This window comes from Cryptotermes secundus, unplaced genomic scaffold (genome assembly GCF_002891405.2).
Source record: "Cryptotermes secundus unplaced genomic scaffold, Csec_1.0 scaffold44, whole genome shotgun sequence".
Lineage (NCBI taxonomy): Eukaryota > Metazoa > Arthropoda > Insecta > Blattodea > Kalotermitidae > Cryptotermes > Cryptotermes secundus.
Window position 1 is genome coordinate 401,798 of NW_019740383.1, and position 26,463 is coordinate 428,260.

Here is a 26,463-nt window from a genome sequence, read left to right on the forward strand (position 1 = left end):
TTCTGAAAAATAAACAGGACGGCTTTTAGATAAAGACAAGACGATGGATAATGTCCAAAAACATAATATTTATAGGATTTGTACTATTACATAAATTTTGCTGAATTCAATCTTCTTCATATCTCTCTCCACCAATATTATATTGTATCATCCTGCAGCATATCACTTAGTATCAAATGTTGCTGGTTCCACCATCTCATGTGCAACACGTCTTTCTCTAAAACTTCCTAAAAGTTGTTCACTTTAAAACTTTTAGACATCACATAACTTTCAAGTTTTTAAAAGTTTTTCACTATAATATTGTCATCATCAGGTGTTTAAAATTACAGTTGAAACTTCCGTTCTTCTGTTATCGTGGCTTTGGTTATTAACGTATGGTCCTCTCTATGTGCATATGTATTTGAAGAGACAGGTTGTTCTTCCTGTTGTGTTATCTTGTGTGTCTTTTCCAGAAATATGGAACTAGGAATACAATGTACTGTTCAGAACTAAAAATGCTAACCCTAGACATATTGTCATGGTTTTAGAGACATTGGATGGGGTCTGGATTGGTAATCAGATATATTGTTCTTTTAAACAACACTGCAAATCACTGCCACTCAGACTAGTGTTTGGAGCCACTGTAATGCTTGGCAACATCTTCCAACAGTGGGCATTCCTCTGCTCCCAGCTTCATGTCTTCACAGGCTGGCAGTCATCGAACACCAACCTCATACTCCTCCAACTCAAGATACTGCAGACTGCTCCTTGTTATACAGTCTTGGCACTGCTTCTAACCACTCTTATATTGTTGTGTGGACATCTGTTGAGGAATCACGTGATGGCTACCAAGCCATTGCCTAGCAACAGGCATGTTTGCTGCACCATTTACTAGCAACAACTGTCTCTACTGGCTTCATAGTTCTGGCTTTTAGAAGACATGCCACAATATACACATAATTCTGACAGAAGTAACAGAGATATCACAAATACCAGTACTTAATTATCAAACTTAATAGTAATCAGTTAATTAAAACATGACATTACTAAAGCAGCACATATGCAGTAATTTGTGGACAAGGTTTCTTCAGTAATATGGAGAAGAAAACAGAGTGTATGTTATTCAGTTGTCCACTTCATATTAAACCTATATGCTGCTCTTGTATGCAATAAATATGAAGGACGTGTTCTGGAAATAACACTCAGGGGAGAAAGTCTACATAATTTTCAAACAACAGCCTGAAGATTTTATAATAGTGTACACTATAACGAGAAAATCTGCTTAGAAAGGTACAATACACTGTCTTCAAATGCAGATTTTGCAGAAACAATACATTATCCTGTACAATTCCTTACCATGCGTACATACCAAAAGAATGGTATTAAACCCAACTCCATGATATTAAGTACAAACTTGGGAAATATACATCCCTGAAAACAAATGACATAATCATGTCTGAAAAAGAAATAACTCACTCCAAACACTGCATGAAAATATTTGCTTACAGAACCTGTGTACTGATGAAGAGTGCATGCAGAAATCCTATTTAAGGAATCACACTTACTGGAATGGAAATCCAGCTTTTTAAAATAAGTTGTTCCAAATTCCCTTCAAAGTCACTAATGTCAAATTTTGGTATGGCAACTATAAGATATGGTTTCATCAATCTGCAGATTTCTTTAAACAACGTGCCTGTTTATGTAGTCTCTTGTGATAGCTCTGGGCTAATGAATTGATGATGGAGACCACAAAATACAGGATCATTACTACCACAATCTTCTCAAAAATTGACGAGAGTATATTTCCTTCCTGAAAAAAGAACATATTTAGAATATTAGTAACTAACATTTTTTACTTCTTTCGTCTATACATCCACTCCCCCTACGCCTTCATGGCATACTGCTTAATTAGTTAAGCACAGGGATAACTTTACCTTACCTTCACTTAATATAAATTGGGAGTGTTATCCACTAAACCACAAGATAATTAACCATTTCATAGGCGAGTATGTACGTGATGCAGCAACACTGTCAGGTCAGGGATTTTCCAGAATAAAAAATGAATCATGACAAATTTTCTGAGTGAATATGGCAGTACATCGCAAGTGGTTCTAAGAGCTAGCCAATATACGGTATTAGCTTTAATTTTTACAATTTTCAATATAATACTTGGGAGACAATCAGAAAATCTGAAAACATTATGTAAATAACTCTCCAGTGACCTATTAGGAGCATCTAGCGATGGTGTAGATATCTGCATCTTTACCCTGAACATGTTAGCACTTTGTATAATAAGCACTTGTTTACTTTCTATGAACACTACAAGCCAACAAATAACTAAAATCATCTCCTGTATTATTACTTTGCACTACTGTATGAGTAGTTCATGTGGTCATATTGTAGCAGCAGTACATGTATACAAATTTTGTAAATGATATGTACAATCATACAGTTAAGTTGTAAAACATGCTAGTAGTTACTATAGGATTCTGACGATGGTGTATAACACACTGATATATTGGGTTTTCGGACTTTATCCATCGTCCTGGTTTTTAAGAAAACTAATAAAAACACGACGTTTCGGAAACAGATCCAGTTTCCGAAACGTCGTGTTTTTATTAGTTATCTTAAAAACCAGGATGACGGATAAAGTCCGAAAACCCAATATATCAGTGTGTAAAACATGCTGATTCCCCACTCATAATTGTGCACTCAGCAATACACTTCACACATTTCCACTAGATTTGAGTCCATTACATTCATATCTTAAAATACCAACTAAACATACAGAATCCCAAGAAGACTACTACAATGGAGTTTCACTACAAATATGAATACAGGTTAGAACACACCTCAGAAAAAGAACACATCTAATTTTACAGAATCATGCGATATGATAGTACATACCGATGGCACCTCTTCTCCTGGTTTTCTACGTAGCTTCAACTTTTGCTTCAGAAGGAAGTGTTTGAATGGTTCTTGAAGTTTAGAACCAACAGCAGGAATGTGCGCTAATGTAGCAACAGCCCTCTCGACCAGCATTTCATTAAATGCAATGATGACAAACACTTTCTGAATGAGCATCTTTATCACAGCTTTACCAATAAGTGTTGCACCAAAGAATGTCCAAAAGGGGACAAGAAAATGTCCACAAGTAATCCCTGCCAGGTCAAACAATGGGTTAGGAATCTGAAACAGGTTTTGTTCACATCACTGAATGTTAAATTGTCCCATTTTTCTTATCTGGATTTCTGAATTGTAATTGTATTCATTAATCGTATCCGTAACATCAAATTACTGAACAGTACAAGTAACGAAAATGGGTGACTAATAAATTAATACAGTAAGATAATTAAATAAACAACTGTTAGTCAACACAATATTATTATAGTGTCCTGAATCGTGTTTATGGCTGATAATGATTCTCACAAAAATTCCATCTGCATCCACTGTGGATTATGTGTGAAAACTTGTGTTTTTATGGTGGTGCCATATACCGAATTAGTCTCCTTACTGACGTCTTCTATTCTGATAGTACTCTGATTTTAACAACAGTCATGAAATAGTGCATGGACATAGGTGCTAGATCGTATGTCTGGGGGTTTCTAACGTTTATAATGCCTGCCTTAACTCTTTCAGATGGTTTATGCTGTGCTTGGTTCAAATATTTTATCTGGTGTTGGTGCTAGGGAGTAACTCTATCAGTTGGGCTCAACTGAGTAGGTTTCACCTGAAGATAGAATCCAGTCTCCAAAACGTGTGTTTAAATAAAAACATGATCATAGATAATGTCCAGAAACACAATAATTGTGGGGGCACATGACAGCGTAGTTGGTTGAAGCACTATGCTACAAGCCAGAAGGTCGCAGGTTTGAGTCCCAATGAAGTGGATTTTTTTCAATTGACCTAATCCTTCCAACCGCATTATGGCCCTGGGGCTGACTCAGCCTCTAACAGAAATGAGTACCAGGAATCTGCCTGGGGGGTAAAGGGCGGCTGGTGTGTAAGGCTTACAATCTTACTGCCACCTGTGAGCCGACTGTCTAGAGAAAATGTGGGAGCCTCGACATCTCACAACCCTATGGGCCTTCACAGCCTATTAGAGGGATAGCTTTACCTTACACAATAACTGTATTAATATACTATTGTCACAAACTTTTAAATCTTAATTACCATGTTCACCCTTAACTACTGTCTGATCATATTCTGGTCCCTTAGTAAAAGTACAAAATAATTAAAAACATTTCCAAACCTTTGGCATTGAATGCAAATAATGCAAAATATGTTATTACACATTTTTGTAAAACACTAACCATCAGCCTAAGCTCCTGGCGTTTCAATCAATAACATGTGGCATAATAATTAATTAATTTACCCATATGCATATTTTCTGGCAAAGAAATAGTGAGAAATACATACATGTACTTCATTTATCTAAACACCAGTTATGAACTTGTTATGAATTTGTTGTACTCACAGAGGCACAAGCTAGAATGCCAAAGAAACCAACTTTCTCCACTAATCTTTCAACAAACAGCTTCGCTCGATCCAAATATGTCTGCAAACAGAAAATGTCACATCATAATAGCACCATCTACATTAATGAAATAAAGGGTATATTTCTTCTTAAATAATTATAAATATGTATGAAACTTACCATTAATTCAGGGTTGTTTTTCTTCCGTTGAAGTTCCTCAAATTCTCTGAGATCATCTTCATCATCAGGATCATAACCAGACAGTCTAGAAGCTCTGGCCATGAAGTATGGGGGTAACTCCCCTAAGGCTGTGCCTGCACCCCACATCATCGCTTCAATTCTCACCTTTGACATGATGTTCCAGATGCTTGCCTGCCATTCTGGATCTACTGTATCTGCACAAATTATTCTGCAGAAAGAAAAGTGCCATATCAATATCAAATTGCATAAAACGTACCCAATTTCACCTCATAATTCATGTACCTTCTTTTACTTTCATGAAAGTAAGAGAAATTAAATCACCATATATTTCATGCATTCAGTCCTTACATATAAATGATGACATCAACAAGAATTTTGTCCCCAAAGTGATACCAGCAGGTATAAAAACTGAAATTTGGAGGACGAAGCAAGCAGGATGACAATGAATTCAGCATAGTTCAGTGATTGTCACACATCACATGATTTGCAGTATAACATTACAGCCTTACAAAGTAACAGAGGAAATATTATATGGGACTAATCAGATGAGTGTGAAAATGAAGACTGAGTTATTAAAACATGAAGAGTTAAGTGAAAAAAGTTATCCTTTTTTACCAATTAATCCTGCAAGAGGCCAATAAAGAAGGTTTGTCTAGATGCAAACACAGAGAACACTAAGTATATGTTGCTGTTTGTTACTAGTAAAATAAAGTAAAGGTATCCCTGTAACAGGCCGTGGAGGCCATAGGGCTGTGAGATGTTGAGGTTCCCACATTTTCTAGACAATCGGCTCATAGATGGCAACAAGGTTGTCAGTCCTATGTGCTGGCCGCCCTTTACCCCCAAGAATATTTCTGGTATTCATTTCTGTTAGAGGCTGAGTCAACCCCAGGGCCATAGTGTGGCCGGAAGGATTAGGTCAATTGAAAAAAATCCAATGACCTCATTGGGACCTGAACCTGCGACCTTCCAGCTTGTAGCATAGTGCCTCAACCAACTATGTTACCGTGGGCCCCCTTGTCATCAGTATGCAGGGCAAAATCACGACACAAAGACAGCTAACAGATCCTCTGAAAATGTGGCACAGTTCAAATATTTGGGAATGACAGTAAGAAATCAAAATTTCATTCAGGAGGAAATTCAGAGGAGACTGAATTTGGGTAATACTTGTCTTGTCTGCTGTCTAAAAACATAAAAATTAGAATATACAAAACTGTAATTTTGCCTATGGTTTTGATGGTTGTGAAACATGGTCTCTGACATTGAGGGAGGAACACAGACTAGAGGTGTTTGAGAACAGAATGCTGAGGAGAATATTTGGACCAAAGAAGATGAAGTGGCCGGAGTCTGGAGGAAACTGCATAATGAGGGGCTTCATAACTTGCACTCTTTGCCAAGTATAATTAGAATGATTAGTTCAAGGAGGATAAGATGGGCAGGGCATGTAGCATGAATGGGGATTAATAGGAAAGCACATGGGATATTGGTGGAGAAGCCAGAGAAAAGATACCACTAGGAAGATCAAGACTTATATGGTTGGATAATATTAAAATAATTCTTAGAAAGAAAGAATGGTGTGGTATGTTCTGGGTTGATCTGGCTCATGATAGGGACCACTGGAGGACTCTTGTGAATATGGTAATGAAGCTTAGGGGTGCATAAAATGTTGGGAAGTTCTTCAGTAGCTCCATGACTGGCAGCTTCTCAGATCACTGAAGTTAGTTAGTTAGTTAGTCATGGGGGCCTATAAAATTTCTTTTGAAAAATAGTTTCACTTTTACAGGTGGGCAAACTACAAAGTGATCTTTATCATAATAACCATTTCAAATAAGAATTTACATAAACGAAAGCAAAATGTGGGGGAAAAAAATCTTTGAAATTTATGATGAAATAAATTTCACTGTATTTATAACTGAGTATGTGATTAAAAGCAAACAATAATCCAGGCACTTCATGTGGTACAGGAAATTAAGTATAGACATGTAACTGCTACAAGCCAACATTATAAGAATCATATAAGAATAACATTTCCTCACAAGTGGAATGACCTTAATCTTCTGGCCTTTTAAATGTACAATTTATATTAATTATGTCTTCCAACTAAATAATATAAACTTGGTTAATAGTATGCAAAAAAAAAAAAAAAACTAAAAGAATCAGAGTTAAACTTACTCATCTGGATATGGAGGTTCAGGAAAATTGAGACTGCCACACTCATAGGCTGCCAATGTCACTGTGGCAATGTGAGGCCCCAGGTAGAGGAGAAACGTGTGCAGACCTGTTCCAAGTCCCACTGAAGATAACACGCCCAAACCTAACCAGTACAGGCACCACAACGTCTGCTTACGGACAGAGTCCCAATACTGCAACAAGTAACAGGCTTCAGTCTTACCAAAACATGCTTCTGGTATGGCCAACTGATCAAAATTAATGACTGTAACATAATTACAATAACTCATCAACTGATGATAACATTCATTAGCAACTGCATTACTTAACAATCTGAACTTATACTCAGTATCGCTTACTTGTTGATGTGGTCCACCTAGATTAACCAATACAGAACAAACTATAGTGACTAGAAGAATGATGCCAAGAGCCAAGCGATACTGGATCAGTCTGTCAACACAAGATGTAAATAATCACTAAACATAATTAAATTATACTTTGTATTCTAAAATTAGCTTTTAAAATAAAAAAAAAGACTCTTACTTAACCAGGTGGTCAATGGTTTGTGGTTTATTTTACAATGCTGTCAGTAATTCAGAATATAGACTGAGGGTGTTTGAGAACAGGATTTTGAGAATATTTGGACCAAAGGGAGATGAATTGACAGGAGGTTGGAGAAAACTGCACAATGAAGAGCTTCATAACTTGTACTCTTCTGCAAGCATAATTAGAATGATCAAGCCAAGGAGAATGAGGTGGGCAGGGCATGTAGCACGAATGGGGGAGACAATGAATGCATATAGGATATTGGTGGGAAAGCCAGAACGAAAGAGACCACTGGGAAGACCAAGGCATAGGTGGGAGGACCATATTAAAATGGATCTTAGAGAGAAATGATGTGATGGTATGAATTGGAATGTTATGGCTCAGGATAGGGACCAGTGGAGGGCTCTTTTGAACACGGTAATGAACCTTCGGGTTCCATAAAATGCTGGGAAAGTCTTGAGCAGCTGCAGAATTGGCGACTCCTCAAGAAGGGCTCAGCTCCATCAGTAGGTAAGAGTAAGCCCTATATTTTTGTGCTGTTAAATGGTTTGGAATCAGAACGAAACTCCGGCCTAAAAAAATGTCATCAGAGAACTAATGTGGGTCATACATATAAAATGTATCTCTTAAAAATATACTCACTTGGTTCCATATATGTAGAGATCTAAGAATAGTTCTCGTATAAAGTAATTCAGAGTTCTGATTGGCTGTCTCCAGAGAACAAGAGCTTCACGTTCTGCCTTTTCCGCCATTTTAGAAGTATTGACTTCTGCCTGTGATGTAAGAGTGTTACCATTTCTATGTCCTGATGATGTCATCCCATCACTTTTTCGCTTTACAGTAGAATTACCAATTCGGGACACAGACATACTGAGACCCAATCTCTGTAACTAAGACATGAAAGTCTTATTTTATATGAATTAACAGTCCAGACAATAAATATTATTAAGAAAACTTTTTGCACACGTTCATAATCAAAAATAAATATCCAGTCATACATTTCAATTAATTTCCCCAAAATCTGTTGAGTGCAAGAAGAAGAAGAAGAAGAAGACTGTAGAACAGCAGAACAATTTTAATAAGCAAATAATTTAACAAATAGTAGACACAATTGACGAGTATGCCAACAAATGAACGCATAACATAACAATAGGAAGAACAGCCCTACCTACCACACTACTTCATTCCCAAATCCCAGAAAAATGTAATCTCAGTAGAATTTGTGATTTAACAAACATAACTTGCAGTACTATTAAGCAATTAATAATTCAAAACCATCATCTGAAACCTGAGTGTCAGTAATAGGTTATAAAATAATAATATACATAAGATCCGAGGTTCTCATGAAGATGAGGAAGTCATATGTGGTGATCTGGGCTATGCTACAGTACAGTCTGGTGGAATGGTACCCACTGACCAACGCCATGGCATCATAACCCATATGACCACAGTATGAATGTAATGACTTCCATCAAACAATAAAGTAATGTAAGATTTGAGGCTTTCATGGCGGTGACTATGAAGAAAGNATAAAGTAATGGTTTGATTATCATGAATAGCAAAATTTCAGTAACAAGATGGCCTATTTTCAGTGACTAGCTTGGTATTTGCATGTATGGACTGCCAAAAATCATAAAAAATGCTGGAAAGACCTCCTGAATGGACATAAACATGCATCCCACAGATCCCAGCACAAAAAATGTGAAAACAGTCAACAGTACAGTAGATGGTATTCAGGCAATTCCTAGAAACACAATATAGAAACAAAATTCACACAACTGGAACACAAGGGCTGCAACTCAAAATAATAATAAAAGAAAAAAAAATGTGAAAATAGTCAAGAGTGCAATAGATGACATTCAGAAAACATCAATGAACACAATATTGAAACAAAACTTGCATAACTAGAACGCCAGGTCTGCAATTTAAAAAAAAAAGAACTAAAATGTTACTGAGCAGCTGTTCAAAGTTTTGTACTGCGCACAAAAATTCAGGTATAATGGTGCAGGAAAGTGACTATCCTTGTGGTCTTGTTGCACTATGTGTATGTTATGAGCAACTTTGGCTAAGCATGCCACAACACATTATTCTACAAGTGCAATATCCCCTTGAATAAAATACACTACCACTGACCTAATAACACACAAAATTGCATTTTTAACACCCCCTTGCAAATTAAACAGTATACTGGTATTTATAACCAGCTAACATTACAAAATGCGTTTATTACCAAACTAATATGCCAACTAAATAACTATGAACATAACTTCTAGACACTTAGTTCACTATCCAGATACAAGAATACACACATACAGAATATGTGTTTTTCTCTACCTGTTGCTTATTCCATTATTTTACAATGGTGTACAGGTTGGTGTGGTAGGTACTGTTAAATGAGATATGACAGTATGATTGTGAACAATGAATCATGAGAGATGTAAGCAGATGCAACTGAGGCACATTTTAATCCCTTAACACATAATTTTAAAAGAAAAATTATTAAAAAATTGAATACAGCATGTTTCATGCTGAGGAAGTTACTGTTCGTTGTTAGTGAGCAAGTCCTACAAATGGTCTATTTTTCTCATTATCAGTCACAACTTGAATATGGTATTACTTTTTGGGGTTCTTCCCCAGCAATGAAAAGCATCTTTGTGGCCCAAAAAAGGGCAATTAGGGTTATGTTAAGAATGAGTCCTAGAAGCTCTTGTAAAGAAGGCTTTAAGAGAATGGGTATTTTAACAGTACCTTTTTTACATATATATGCTATGATGATGACTGTTGTTAGAAATCATAATATTTATCAAATAATGCTAGTCATCATATATGCACAAGACAGTCTGAAAAGTTACATGTTTCTTCAGTAAGACTATCTTCGATTCAAAGGGGTGTGTTGTACTCTTCGATCATAATTTATAATAATCTGCCCCAGAATATACAAATTTTGAAAGACAATTTGAATATTTTTAGGCATACATTGAACTTTCTTATTTCAAATGCTTTTTATTCAATAGACTAATACATTTCAAGCAAAAATGTTGCTGGATAAATGAATGTATTGTTGTTTGTAACTGTTGACGATGTGCCTAAGCTGTAGTTGATAATTTCACCCACTTTGTTTGGTAGTTCTAATGCTGTAGAAGTATCTTTTGTCAGTTGTAATTTGTTTGTAACTGTTGACTCAATCGTTCTTTGCAATCAAGTCTTTTTATGACAGGTACTATATCCGGTCCGGATCGGACAACGGATCAATGTAACTATGAACTATGTATGTATGTATGTATGTAAAATAAAAAGTTAATGAATTTATGCTGGACACCTGTGAAAAACTTCATTTCAAACAAATGCTGGACAAATAACATTTTGAAGAAAGCAGTCTTCTGGGATTTGGCACCGTGTATATGTGGTGTTAACCGACGTTTCGGAGGAACGTATCGTCTCCATCTTCAGGGTAGAATAAAAAATATAAGACTGCTTTTACCGGTTCTCATGCTTGCAGAATTCTTATATTTTTTCTTCTACCCTGAAGATGGAGGCGGTACGTTCCTCCGAAACGTCGGTTAACACCACATATACACGGTGCCAAATCCCAGAAGACTGCTTTCTTCAAAATGTTATTTGTCCAGCATTTGTTTGAAANTTTGCTGAAAGTGGTTTCCATGTAAGTCGATGTGCAACAGGTGAGGAAATAGTAATTCAAAATTTGTTTTACAAGGAAGCCACTAACCATCAGGAAAACACTAACCACCAAAGAGTTAAATAAATACCACAGCACAATTAACACATCTCATTAGCAGCTACAATTCTGTTTCATACATTTTTTTCAGCTACTGAATAATTATTGATATGAATCCATTCATAATTCATTTAACGATGCTGCCTGTTAAGCCAGGCCATGCAGTGTCGAATGATTGAAAGATGGACTAGATAGTATGTGCAATGACGTGTTCATGACCTAATTTAAGGTACCATCCATGCATCTGCCTGTAGGTATCATAAATCAGAAAACCCTGAGTCAGGATACTCAGTGCTCCAGCCAAATTTCGAACTGGATATCTCCCAGATACAAATCACAAGCATTCCTGCTTGAGGCAACTTGCTTACTGACATAAATCCAAATTTAAGTCTTGACATAAAACTGCTCTCCAATTTCTATCAAAATTTGATTTGGTAAATAAATTTTCGTTAAGGTCTCTAATCCCGAACATTCTTATATTTACACTGTCACATATTGGGAGTGACTATTAGATGGGGTTTGGATTGGATGTCTTGATTTATTGCACTTACACACTACACTACAACCTGGAAGGTCGCAGGTTCAAGTCCTGATGATGTCCATGAGAACCAGTAATTATTTAAATAATTTTCCTGGGGAGTAAAGCACAGTCGCACGTAAGGCTGACAAGCTTACCGCCATCTTTGAGCCGACTGTCTAGATAATGTGGGACCCTCAACGTCTCACAACCCTATGGGCCTTCACATCCTGTTACAGGGACAGTTTCACTTTTTTGTTTTTTTTTTTTTACTTTTTACTTTTACACACTCCACTCATAATTACAAGTAATACAGCGTTAATGTTGCTAATCCCCGAATTTTATAGTTCACTGCTGCAAACACTAGTCTTCTCAGTTTACCTGCACTAGATGTTTCCTAGTAACGAATGTTAAGCAGTATACCAGGCTCACGGCAACTACAGCACACATGAAGTCATTTTTTCACAGCCAGACGCTCAGCTCAACTGAACTGCACTCAATAACTCTGATGCCTCAATTCCTTAATTCAATTCCATCTCTCGATTCATCTGCTCCCAAGCTCACATCCTGCCAGGCTGGTGTCTCAAAACTCAACTGACTTAAAACGATCATCTTTGTCCTGTTTATAATACCCTCGACACGGACCGCACGTATAACACAGCTCTTCTATTGTTGCGTGCAATCGTTTCTGCGGAAACGTGTTTACTCAACTCTTCTACAGCAATGGCTGTATGGGTCACACCTCGTTTAGTGACAATTCCTCTACTGTTGCATCTCGTGTGGAGTGGGGTCAAATGCCTCCACCGTAGCCCAGCAAGTTGTAGGAGGCGACTTAAACGGAACCCAGTGCCTGGGGGTATATAACCGGGCCACCGTTCCTGGGAGATATAAATACGGGGACCTGGCGCTCCAGGTTGGAGGAGTCTCGAATCTGAGGCAGTAAAATGTGGTCATGAGTCCCGCGGTACTCGGACCTGAGAATGACTGTGCTGGCGAGAACCAGCAAGAATTCTAAACGATAGACCCATCCTCTCATCTGAGAGGATGTTACATAATGACTATGACCACAAGAGTTCAGTTGGAAACAAAAATTATTGGTTGTGAGTCTCAAGGAGCTTGTCGCCAAGATAAACCGATTGGCAGCAAACTGCCAGTCGTAAAGTAACTCTCTTTCTCTATCTATTCTTGCGTGCGGGCATTACCTAGCAACGGCTGTTTCTCTGGCTCCATAGTTCTTGCTTGGAGCAAATACGCCACAATATTCATATTTCGTCCAATTTTCCTCTGAAAATGGATGTATGAAAGCACCGCCTGATTAACCCTCCTGCACTGTTTCAGAATGCGCCTACGCGAATTATGATACAGAATTAAAAAAAAAAAAACATTTTAAGAAACATTTTTGGGGGACCCAAAAATAACCGGAATTTATTTTTGTTATTTTTTATTTTTGCATTTTTATTGAACTGTATATTAGTCCCCTTCACATTCACATCAAAAAAACAAATCAACATTGTTTTCACATTGGATCGCACTTGACGCGCTTTCTTCGGTCGTGGTGAAGTTGGAGTTTTCCACTGGCTTGATGATTGCTTTGATTCTGGATCGTACCCGTAGCACCAAGACTCATCGCCAGTCACAATTCTTTTAAGAAATTCTGGATCGTTCTGCACTTCACTCTTCAAGTCGCGGCAAACATTCACGCGGTTTTCTCTTTGGTCATCTCCGAGCAAGCGAGGAACAAATTTTGCAGACANGGTCGGCCATCTCACTAATCGCCAAAGGGTTGAAACAGGAACGCACACAACAGAGCACCACAGACAAACCACTTAACTCAGACTGACGCCAGCTCACTAACAGTCGCGGGAGACCCCCAGCTAACACCACCTAGCAGCACAACTCGTAAGTACAAAGCATGCGCGCGCAACAGGTCGGTTCCGGTTATTTTTGGGTCCCCCTTCGTATAAGAAAGAAACCAATTCTTTCATAAACACTAGTGCAGAACAAAGTACATGAAGTATTATTTAACACGAAGAACACATGAAATGATCTTGATTATTTAATAAAATCAAACGCTTTTTCACTATGCGCGCGCACGCACACAGAGAGATGTTCCATTTCCTTACGGTTCTAGAATTGAGGTCAGCAACTTAATTCTTTCTCATTCTTCCTTAGTCAGCCATGCACACAGCCTGCAGGCTAATCTCACTTAAAGTAGAATATGAGGTGAGCTACTATTCAAAGACAAAAAAAAAAGACGTTTTAGAACTACAGAAAAGTCCAGTCGTTTAGCAAACCTTCCACAGTATTCTAAAACCAAGTACTTCTAGACGATCAAGTTAAAACACAAAAGAATAACTTACAGACACATCACAATCATCACTCCAACCACTGCAACTGCTGAGTGGTACTGGATTTCTTTAAGAATTCTGTACAGAAGGTTTTATAAAATTTTGTATCTATGGATTTTGACGCTATCAGTTAATTATGTCTTGAAGATACCAAATCCAGTAATGTTGTCAAAAGCTGTAAATGTACATACTGTCACGTATTGACCATGTGTGACGCGACAAATAACTTCACGCCGGTATTGGATCTAGCGAATTTATTGCACACTTTTATCCACACTTACATAACTCACAACTTCAGTATCCCAATTACTTTTTTGCTGTAGTCACTTCCGGACTTCAACTGTCTTGATTCCATTCACTTGATACAACTCAACAACTCGTAACTGCTAGACATCAACTGACCTCCTTAGGCATTCCAGTTTCTCTTATAAACTCTTAGTAGGGCAGCGGAAAACGCACCTCGCTTCACTGTTGCGTGATCGCCATGTTTACAGAGGCGTTGCTAGAAAACGCTGCCGAGAGATGTTTACTGCAACGCTGAGTAGCAACCAGCGCGCTTCGGCCCGGTTCGGCTCGGCACGGCACGGACAAACACCTCGTTCCATATCCCGCTGCCCGACAACGGTTTGACATGTCACAATATGTTATCGCGAGGTACTCAATTCTTTAATAGTGTCACGTGTTTAGTGACTAGACATGGGGTTTGAATTGGTAGTCGCATTCACTGAACACATATAACTCGTAATTACACGTAATCATTGCGCTATCGTTAATTCACTACACTCTACTACAGCACATACACGTCTGCTCAATCTGCTGTTTTCACGGGTTGTCCATAAATAACGGCTCCTAACGCCGTAGATTCCTCTGCTTCCGTGTTCATGTCCTTATCGGCAGGTGACCGTGTCGTAACTCAGTTCTTCATGGTCACAACTCCTGACCACTCCACTGGCTACCACTGGTTAGTGCTCACTTCTGCCTCGTCTGCAGACTGATAACCACCCGACCGAGTCTTCGATCGGTTGGTTAAACTGCTGTTGGTCCTCGCCAGCACAATCATTCTTGGCTTCAGGTCTCGTCGAAACTTTTGACCAAGACTTTTTTTTTCTCCTAGACATGTACGTGTTTGAGAACTGGGGCCTTTTCTTCAACGAGGGGAGGGGTCGGTCTTTCAGTGGAGGCGCTAGGTTTGTTGCACCGTAGTTTTAGTATGAGGACATCCAAGCTATCAAAGAGTCCAAGTCCATATGGGTACTGTGCACCCTTTGCACGGCACTAAATAATATTTACACAATACATACAGAGGGTTTCTGCCAATACAGGCTCGTGCAGCGGATTATGCCTTAACTAATTTAACCACTCCGAAATTGAACTAGTCAGCTGAACGGTCGTAGGCTTCACCACCACCAAGTTTAAGCCTCTTATTCTTCCTATGCGAGTCTTCTCCTTATTCATAACACGTGTGGAGACTCCATATCAAAAGGACTGTAGCCAAGGCCTTGCCCACGTAAGGATCTACTCCCTATTCAAAAGTGGGCGTTTAAGTGCAAATATTAAATTCACGCTTTACAGCCCTGATTAGGTCAGTAATGATTTATGACTGTCTCACCTGGGAGTATGCAGCGAAAGTTCACCTCTTGAAACTGCAGTGCCTGCAGAACAAATTTCTCCACGCTACTGGAAGCCTTGACAGACGCACACCAGTCCGCGAATTGCACGTGTTAAAGTCAAAGTCACATTGCGACTGACAGTCAAGTCAGTCGGTAAGTCTTGATGTCAGATATTTATTACTGTTTGACAGTTATGGTCTTGTATTTTGTGGGGCGCCTTCCCTAACGAGAGGATGGGTCTGTAATTTGTACATGCTCCTGGCCCTTGCCAGCGCAGTCTTCCTCGGGTCCGAGTCCCTTGAGTCTTCCTCGGGTCCGAGCCCCTTGGAACTCGTGACCATATTTTACTGTCTCAAATTTGAGACTTCCATCTTTGTCGCCTCCTGCGACTTGCAGGGTCACGGTGGAGGTATTCGACCCTGCCTCCATGCGTGTTACCGTTTTGGTTCTCCATATATAGCCTCTGCACAGACCCAACAGAGAAAACCGCTTCGCACAATTCCTCTATTCTTACATGTATAACATTCTCCGTGGTCACGTGCTGCTTACCGGCCGCTGCGCAGCAACGGATATATGTTAAATCATGTCATCGCATGTTTGCAGTTCTGTAACCTGACAAGGGGCGTATTCTCCGTTAATAATATTCCGGCGTTCAGCGTACATACCACAATATAATTGGCTATTTCTGACATTTGAGAAGGTATATATTGTAGCATGTAGTACCGTCGCTATGCACCGATCGTGAGAAGGTACATGCATTGCTTTGTAACGACTGGTAAACACGTCAACGATATCTGAGCTATTGCTAGGCAACCGCCTATAATGACAGAACAGCGTGGTTATGCAAACAGTTTCTAAGCAACGGCTTCGTAAACAAGTTCCCATAGAAACAAACCAACAAGCAACAAATAATATGAAATTAAATGCTCATACAGTTCCATACTGGCTGCCAACTTCATGGCAGGCTGATCTACTCTATTGAAAAATCAACAAACTTTTTCAGTAACAAACTCTGAGGGCAAATTGCAGTAATCACAAGCAACAATATCTGTTATGGATCAACTAATGTTGTCCCATACATAATTTACATAGTTACATATGGCAACATGTTTTATAAATAATGAACAAGATGAAACAATGGGACATGAAAATCATAACAGAACATTATCAAGTGGTTAGTACGTCTACTTCATATTTCAGAGGTCCCAACATTAAATCTTGGCCCATGGACTCGCTACCCTGACTGAGGAACATTATCAAGTGGTTAGTACTCCTACTTCATACTTCAGAGATCCCGACATTAAATCCTGGCCCATGGACTGGCTGTCTTGACTGAGATTTTTCATTGTTTTCTTCAGCCCTCCGGGTAAATACCAAAAGTGTACCTCAAATTAGACCAAAACCACTTCTTCTATGTACCTCAAATTAGACCAAAACCACTTCTTCTATAGCTTCTCCAATTTATTATCCATTAATAATTCTATTAATTTCATATTCTATAATCTGAATGATGGAAAGCTTTGTTAATTACACATTAATAAAGACAATAATAACTTTTATAGATTTGGGGAAGATTCCCTGAATACATCCATATTTGAATATAAATGATTCATTTTTGATGTGGCAGGGAGAAAGTTCTTTGTTCTACGGGCTAAACATTCAAGGTTATGCAGTGGTTGTTCTGACAGCTTTTTAATTGTTTGTTAGTCTACAGTTAAGCACTTCCACAATGCATGAGAAAGATGTGAAAGGGTTTGAGTAACAGTGAACTCCTTCTTATTTAAATTAATCAGAAACACTAAACATGCAAGGAGAAAATACCCTACATAATTACATGGCTGGAACTAATAAAGTGCATACCTTGTATGCTCTTACATACTAAGGGCATGAGAGTGTCATCATTGGGTGATACACTCTGTTAGATCATCATTAAAAAGTTACTAATTCTATTTTCAAAATACTTCTCATAGTCATATGCTAGTGAGGAATTCAAACATACTTACACGGATCTTTTCTCTCATAAGGTTACCTGCACAAGGCATGATGTACCCTGGTTTGTAGAGTAAATAGGACTCTACTTGCTGACTTACATATTCATACAACATACAAACTCACTTCTGGCTTGTGACAAAGTGCAGATCTGTACGTAGACACTAACGTTTTTCAGAACTTTCTGCCTCCATCTTCATGTTTGAGATGAGTAGGGGGACAGCTAGTTCCTCCAAAACATCAGTATCAACTACAAAATAACTTGGTGACATAAAACGGGAGGTCTCAATCTGAACACTGAAACACTGTGTTCATACTATTAAATGATAAATTTGTCCCTGTGCTTAATTAAGCACCATGCTAAATAGAGGAGTCAGTATAGCGCCATACATTGTTAACCTCAGTGCAAGATGGAGATGAGGGATCAGCTTCACGCCCCAACCACTTTACCATCAAGGAAAGAGTCTGTGGTCCCATCTGATGTCTGACAGAAGACTGGGTGGGCCCCAGAGGTAATCTGAATACTGTGGGGAAGAAATGTTTTCTCTGCCACTGCTGAAAATCCAACTCATCCAGGCTGTAGCCTAGTCAATATACTGACTAAAGTATCCTGCTTCTTACTTACTTACTTACTTACTCTTGGAGCTGAGCCCTTCTGGAGAAGCCGTCAATTCTGCAGCTACTCAAGAATTTCCCAGCATTTTATGGAACCCAAAGGTTCATCACCGTGTTCGCATGAGCCCTCCACTGGTCCCTATCCTGAGCAAGATCTATCCAATCCATACCATCCCATTCTATCCCTCTAAGATCCATTCTAATATTGTCCACCCGCCTACGCCTTGGTCTTCCCTGTGGTCTCTTTCCTTCTGGCTTTCCCACCAATATCCTATACGCATTCCTCGTCTCCCCCATTCGTGCTACATGACCTGCCCACCTCATCCTCCTTGACTTGATCATTCTAATTATACTTGGAGAAGAGTACAAGTTATGAAGCTCCTCATTATGCAGTTTTCTCCAACCTCCTGTCACTTCATCTCTCTTTGGTCCAAATATTCTCCTCAACACCCTGTTCTCAAACACCCTCAGTCTACGTTCCTCCTTTAATGTCAGAGACCAAGTTTCACACCCATACAGAATCACAGGCAAAATTATAGTTTTGTATATTCTAATTTTTACGTTTTTGGACAGCAGACAAGAAGACAAAAGGCTCTGGGCTGAACTATCCTGCTTCTACCTTACATTATTAACTTTACAAATGAATGGGAAAATAGCAGACCTGGAATCTGACAGGTTGCCTAACCCCCATGCCATAACGATTACATCTATTAAGCAAAGCTTCTCAAACTGTTTCTTGCAAAATTCATCCAGTATCCCAAATCTGTTGGTGTGTAATGCAAGAGCAGTTCATGCAGAAAAGTATATTCACTTTGTGGTAGAACTTAGTAAAAGATTAGAATATGGTTCATATGTTCAAAAATTTGATGATGAAAAACTGTTAATGGGTACTTCCTGTACAAAGAAACTTTACACTCAAAGATACATTTCCTTTTTAATTTATTTCTGTGGTTTATTTTATGGTGCTATCAGTATCCAAAACTACACAGTCAAATGATAGAATGACTGATGAATAACAAATTGGAAAGGATTCAGATTAAAGTTGTCGTGGCTTAATCAAGGTACCAACATGGCATGTCTGGAAGGACTGATGAAAATCATGAAAAATCGGAGTCAAGACAGCTGGTGTCCTGGCTGAGATCACCAACCTGCCTGGCTTCCCATTGGATGAATCATACACCCATAAATAACTTATAAAAAGAAAATAAGATAGCAAGGGACCATGAAGTGGAGTAGCAGAGTGGCTAACAATGCATTTTGAAAATACTAAGTTCAAATTATAATTGGGGACAGGCTATTCTGGCAAGTTTACAGATTTCAACAGTCCCTCCAGGAATATGTCAGGATAGTAAAAGGTAAAATTATCCCTGGGCTTAATTAATTAAGCACTGCTACATGAAGGTCTTTTCTGGGGGAGTGGAGGTACAGCTCCACCATTTTTAACCTCAATATTAGATGAAGGTGAGTGGTCAGCTTCACAGCCTTACAACGTTACCCCCTGGTAAATAGCCTCTGGAACTCACTGTATACGAGGCTGAGTGAAATCCAGAGCCAGTTTTGAAGTTATGCAAAGGAAAAAATCTTTTACTCCTGCCAGGAATCAAACACTGATTCTGCAGTTGTTCAGCCTGTAACCTAGTTGCTATACCAACTGAACTATCCCAGCTCATTACATCAAGACAGTACTTCAAAAAATGGGTCACACTTCCCCAGCAGTTAATCACAATCATATGTTACTATATAACCTCCAAACAGTTCATGCAAAGCTGTAAAATAATGAAATAACCAACCAAATAAGAGCATATAGCCTCTGATAATACATTTTGAAACAAGTTTCACAATGAATGAACATTCTGTGATGGGAAAAGAACAACAAAACATATACAATTTTACCGCTTACAAAAACATTTAGAATACTGTATAAAGGCAGAGAACTCACAAGAACAAAAATGCACACACAAAATTCTTATGTCACTATATTACTTACTGGATTAACTAAAAACAACAAATGTGCAACAATTTCAACTAGCATTCCATATACAGAATATAACCTCTAAGTACAACTAAACAAATTTACCACATTGCAATACTTTATTTTATGAGACTGTAACCTAAAAGTATATGTTTTGGTTTCAATTTAAGCAAGTGCTACACATACATCAACACTGAAGATGTCATGAAAATCAATCTCAATAGCAACATACTCCCGCTTTCTTTCCCCTTCCGTCTTCATACTTGTCATATACTGATCCATTCATTGACAGAATATTAACATAAAGAGGTCAGAATAGGGCTACAGTTGTGTCAAGGCTAAAGTCCATTTCTTGATAAAGACAGCTGATAAATACCAGAATAGTGACCACACATTTTGAATAACAAACCTGAGAACAAAGTTCTCTTATTTGGGAAAGAAAAGTATGTACAATAATTTCTGCAATATTCCATACAAGTCCATTCATTGTCCTATTATACAAAGAAGCTAGGAAAGTTAACTGTACATCATATTCTTATTGCTGCTGATAATGGAAAATAAAATGTTCATATCTGTCCTATGACAAACACGTAACTCTCAGCTGTGCACTGGAACTGAATTTAGGAACTTTGATATGTGAAGCAGAAGTTCTAATTTCTATGGCATAGTGGTTATGGCTCGCCAATTTTCAGTTTCAACACAAGTAACACACCTTAGCTAACAGAAAGCCAGGATGTCTTAGTCAGTATAGTGACTCGCTGTGAGCTGGACAACCATGGGGTTGGAGTGTGAGTTCCACTAGGGGCAAGAATTGTCTCCACATCATCCAAACCTCCATGTGGTTAACCTACTGTCTTACATATTTTCTGCTTCAATTTTGTTAACAGATGAACTAATGTAACCTGTGATACATGCAATAACTTACAGACCCTTTATACCTACCCTGCTACAATATTTGATGAATACTACACACAAATGAAAACTAGACATGATATACATCTAGTGATTTTCAAAAGTACTTAAATAGAGGAATGAATCAGACTTTAATACGAGGTCTGACAAATAACTGGAACGTGTCAGTACGTAAGTAAAGCTATCCCTGTTAACAGGCCGTAGAGGGCCTTAGGGTTGTGAGATGTTGAGGTTCCCACATTTTCTCGACAATCGGCTCATAGATAGCGGCAAGGTTGTCAGTCTTACGCACTGGCCGCCGTTTACACCCAAGAATATTCCAAGAATATTCCTGGTACTCATTTCTGTTAGAGGCTGAGTCCACCCCAGGGACACAGTGCAGCTGGAAGGATCAGGTCAATTGAAAAAAACATCCAATGACTTCATTAGGACTTGAACCCACGACCTTCTGGTTTGTAGCATAGTGCCTCAACCAACTAAGCTACCGCAGGCCCCAGGAATGTGTCAGTAGCCCACAAAAAGTGTGTGTGTTGTCAATATCTGAGTTTTCACCTTTAGATACTATATGCCCATGTAATGACCCCACCATGCCTGTAAATAATTTTCCAGAAGTTCTTTCTTTATTGCTTTCTGATTGCTCTGAATGTCTCATGATTCAAAATGATGCTCTTGCAAGGAGGTTCTCAGTTTTTAGAACATAATGAAGTGACATGGAAGCACTCAGTCCACCATGCTGCTGTTCCAACACTAGTATTTATTTTCTAGCTAAAAAGTGTTATAGGAAAAGTGCTGTCTGAGTGCAAAGTCCACTGGTCTAGTCAATGACTTTTCTTTAACTATTTTGATGGATGCACTGTAATTTGCATTCCAGAACTCAAAGGCAAAACACCTTTGATACACTGAATTGAAAGAATGGTATATATATCAGTTTTATGGGGTCATTCCATCAAATTCTCCACAAATAAGAATATCTAACTAATTCAAAATTGTAATCAACTGTAAACAATTGTAACTATTGTAATTTTAATCTTACTCATATATTAAATTGTTAATATTCAGAATTAACTTGACTTGTCCTATATCATGTACAATGATCTACAGTGACGAAATCAATCAATCAATCATTCACCATACTGGCTCCAATGATGGAGATCACTGAAACATAGGTTTTCAACTCAACACTGACATGGCTGATTGTGCGAGAAGACTTTAGCACATTTAGTTGCCGTCAAAGCTTGAAATGTTACCTTTTCTTTGTTTTAAATTCGCTTAGTGGGGTGTGGAGTCCAACTGGGTCCACTCAGCACGGCGGCCACTGATTGGCCTATTGCAGCTTGCCCTGGGTGGTTATGTTGATGGAGAATTTGGTGGAATGAAGATTGGCAGGGGAAACCGAAGTACTCAGAGAAAACCTGCCCCAGTGCCACTTTGTCCACCACAAATCCCACTTGACCAGACACGGGATTGAACCCAGGCTGCCGCGGTGGGAAGGCAGCGACTAACCGCTTGAGCTATGGCGCTGCCCAAATCATACCTTAAGTGACTGCATGTTTTGGTGGAATAAACTGTAATGGATAATTCCCAGATACTGAGAAAACAGATCAATATGATTCTGACTTTTTTAGCAGCTGTACTTTCCTCAGTATCTAGCATTTGGTTTCTGTGTTGGGCTACAAAATCCACATCTCATCATGAATTAATACTTTGGACAAATGATTGGATTCTTCAAATAATCTTTCTGAAAGTTTTAGTCAGTAGTCCCTTTTCTTTTTATAAAGAAACAAAACACTGTGCCAATAAAATACTTTGTTCAACCACAACAAACAACTGTTCAACAGCTAAATATATGATCAAATATGTATCAACTCACCAGTGTTGTCAGTTGCTTTACACAAACATCAGTCTTTTTTTTTTTTTTCATTCTGGTCTGTCACACTAACAATTACAAAGGCAAAAATACAGGGTTTGTCCGAAAAGTAATGTCAGTTATTTTATTGTGAAGTGACTATATGTCGCAGCACTCTCAGACCGGTTGGGATCGGTGGAGGGGGAAGTCAGCTTATGAACCCGCGGTCGCTTAGTCGTCTCCGAACTTCCTGAGAGTGACGAAAGGCTTTTCCGTGAAACTCGTTTTTGTCTCCCGTGCAAGCCGCAATGCAGCGCTCCTTGGAACAAAGGATTGCCATCATGTTTTGTGTGAAACTTGGCAAGTCTGCAGTGGAAACTTTTCCCATGATAAAGACGGCCTTCGGTGATGATTGTTTGTCGGAATGTCAGGTCTACCGGTGGCACAGGGCCTTTTTAGAAGGCCGTGAAGAGGTCGACGATGAAGCCCGCGCTGGACGGCCATCAACAAGCACCACCGACGAAAATGTGAGTTTGTACTACATGGTACAACCATCAACGCCAAATTCTACATGGAAGTGCTAAAGAGACTCAAACGAAGTGTTTGTCTCATCCGGCCCGACATCGCGGACGATTGGAAACTTCACCATGACAATGCGCCAGCCCACACCGCCTTCCTCGTGACCCGCTTCCTGACCAATTCAAAGGTGCCAACGGTTCCCCAGCCGCCCTACAGTCCTGACGTGGCTCCCCAGACTTCTTTTTGTTTCCGCGCTTGAAAACTCTCATGAAAGGACATCATTTTGGGACAGTTGGCGAAGTCAAAGAGGCTTGCACCAAGGCTCTAAAGGACATTCCGGAGGAGGCCTACCATGACGCCTTCGATGCCTAGAAATCTCGCTGGAATCGATGTATCGACGCAGAAGAAGCCTATTTTGAAGCCTTTTAATGTGTTGCACCGATCTAATCCATAAAAGTTTTTTAATCGACTCACTGACATTACTTTTCGGACAAACCCTGTAATACTGTCTAATGTGACTATTTAAGTTTTATCACTTGAGGATTTATCTCCCTTACATGTTTCGATCCTTATTATTTTTGCCTTTGTAAACATCAGTCTATTTATATGATTGTCAGATCACATACACATACATTTTCTATACATACAGATAACCCCTTTCTCCCATATATAAATGAATTATTTCACTTAGTGTGATGCGGAGTCCAGCTGGGTCCACTCAGCACGGCTGCCACTGATTGTAGCTTGTCACGAGTGATTATGATGATGGAGAACTTGGTGGAATGAAGATTGGCAGGGGAAACTGAAGTACTTGGAGAAAACCTGCCCCAGTGCCACTTTGTCCACCACAAATCCCACTTAACCAGACCCGGGATCAAACCTGGGTGGCCACGGTGGAAAGCCAGTGACTAACCGCTTGAGCTATGGCACGGCCTACATAAATGAAACTTTCAAAACTGCTTCATGGTACAGCAGCTGCAGCTTAAGCTTCTTCACTGTGCACCAATGAGGCGCTATTTACTGCAAATGACTTCTGGCTAACATATGATATGGAAAGTGCAGTGGCTTCCATGACAGTCCATAACATGAAGCAGGACAATTCAGTAAAGTTACTGGCTACTGCATGGATAACTGTAGTTTGGTTTCCAGCAGTGTCAGTAATTTTTCACTTCATTACCATGTCCATAACAAATCTGGGGCCCAACCAGTCTTCTCTCTATTGACTACTAGGGTCCTTTCCCAGGGATAAGACAGTAAGAACACAAAGGTGACAAGTCATCTCCCTCTGGGGCTCAGGTCTCAAATGTGCAAATGTGTGGAGCATTATCTCCAAGCCCTAATATGCCTTCACAGTATGACACAAGAGATTCTGTCTCTATGGGGGCATTAATGTTTTAAAAAAGCTTTTTCATAGTATGAAAAATATTCAACTCATAAAATTTGGCACTCTACACTATTTTTTCATATGAAACTGCAAAACAAAAACCTAACAATGGATTCACTCTGGCTTTCAACAACAAAAATGTATCCTTTCATTCCAGAATTATTTTCATGCTTTTGTTGTACATACTATTTAATTTACCAATGAAGACAGTTTTCAGTATACTGCAGTTTGTATGCTTACAATTATAAAACATGCCATCACAATACCTGAATATTCAACAGAAATCATGCATTATTAACACAAGTTACCACAAAACACAATTCCTCTTTACATGCATAAAGTCCCAAATTATGATCATATTCATAATTTACCAAAAAGAAAAATACTGAATATAGTAATAAAACAGACAAGAAATGTAATGTCATACCAATTCTGTCTTGCTTCCTGAAGTCTTTAAACCTCTTCTCTTCAGTTCTGTTTTAAGTTGATCTTTGGTGAAACCAAGATATTCTGACTGATCTACCATGTCACCAGAAGAGGAACAACCACGCACTTTTGATGCATTCCCATGATTCTTGCGTCCTAAATTATTCTGCACAGATTTACTGCTTTTATTTGCTGCAGAAGTGCTGTTCTTCTTTGACCCCATTTCACTCCCCGACCTCGATAATATGTCCTTTCACTACTCCTTTGAAAATTCCTCCACCAAATGATCATGCAACTCAAACTACAAGCATTGGCACGTGTTTACAGGGCCGTTGCTCAGAAACGGGTTGAATAACCCAGTTGTTCTATTGTTGCCTACGTGTATGTTGGTTGCGTTACCAAGCAAAGGCAGGTATTTAGAGAGTCACTGATTAGCAAATGGTCTATAAGTGATAGTATAACAGAAATATTACGACTGAATGTTAGTAAAACTAGTAAAAATACTGCTATTAATAGACATAATATGCAGGAAACCTACAAGTGCAGTCACAGAGCTTTAAGGAAGAGAAATGTTTTCCACAGAAAGCAACACTCAAATTTTATTTTAAAAACAATTTATCTTCATATATTTGCTAAACAAACCTGATCTCACACAGAAACAAGCTCTATATCGAATTTTAAGGCATACAATGCTGACATGATATTTCTAAGTCAATGAAGTTTCAATCCTTACATCCGCTATATAATGTTTACTGAACAAAACAGCTATAACACAGGCAAATGTATACAACATTTAAAGCCGCCAATTCTTCTCTTAATAGAATTCACGCTTTCTACATCATCAACCATCAGGTGATCACCACCAAAAATTAAAACCCCTGGTGGCAGACGTCACCACCGTTCAGGCATTGATTGGAATATTTTAGATTACATAATTGACCAACACTACTCTTTGCTAGGGCTTCGACATTAACATGTGAACAATTTTTACCTTCGATGAACTATTCACACAAATGCATAATATATAGCTATTAATAAACACACAAGCAATAGGTCATAATAACGAAACATAGAATATGAGGTATTTCATACATAACAACTTTCTTCCATGTTGAACACACTTTCGAAGCTTTCGAGCTTTCGAACTTGCGTTGATAAAACTCAGGCAAACCACTACAGCCTCATTAAATATCTCTATTCCTGCTAATTTATTTGTA

At 38.8% G+C, this 26,463-nt stretch overlaps 1 protein-coding gene across 7 annotated transcripts; it reads right to left on the reverse strand.

Moving 5' to 3' along the window:
* Nucleotides 1–26,350, reverse strand: LOC111872303 (vacuole membrane protein 1). 7 transcript variants are annotated; one of them, XM_023866028.2, is made up of 9 exons: nt 25,980–26,114; nt 25,248–25,547; nt 8,015–8,262; nt 7,186–7,276; nt 6,830–7,020; nt 4,637–4,865; nt 4,457–4,537; nt 2,887–3,168; nt 1–1,789 (listed from the first exon to the last, which is right to left on the reverse strand). In XM_023866028.2, the coding sequence occupies exons 2-9, from the start codon at nt 25,467–25,469 to the stop codon at nt 1,643–1,645; spliced, it is 1,491 nt and encodes a 496-aa protein (XP_023721796.1). In that variant the 5' UTR covers nt 25,470–25,547; nt 25,980–26,114; the 3' UTR covers nt 1–1,642. The 7 variants fall into 7 exon arrangements, with proteins under 7 accessions (XP_023721796.1, XP_023721801.1, XP_023721800.1 ...); XM_023866033.1 differs by lacking the exons at nt 25,248–25,547; nt 25,980–26,114 and adding an exon at nt 26,339–26,350; XM_023866032.2 differs by lacking the exons at nt 25,248–25,547; nt 25,980–26,114 and adding an exon at nt 26,238–26,276.
* Between the last annotated feature and the right edge of the window lie 113 nt (nt 26,351–26,463).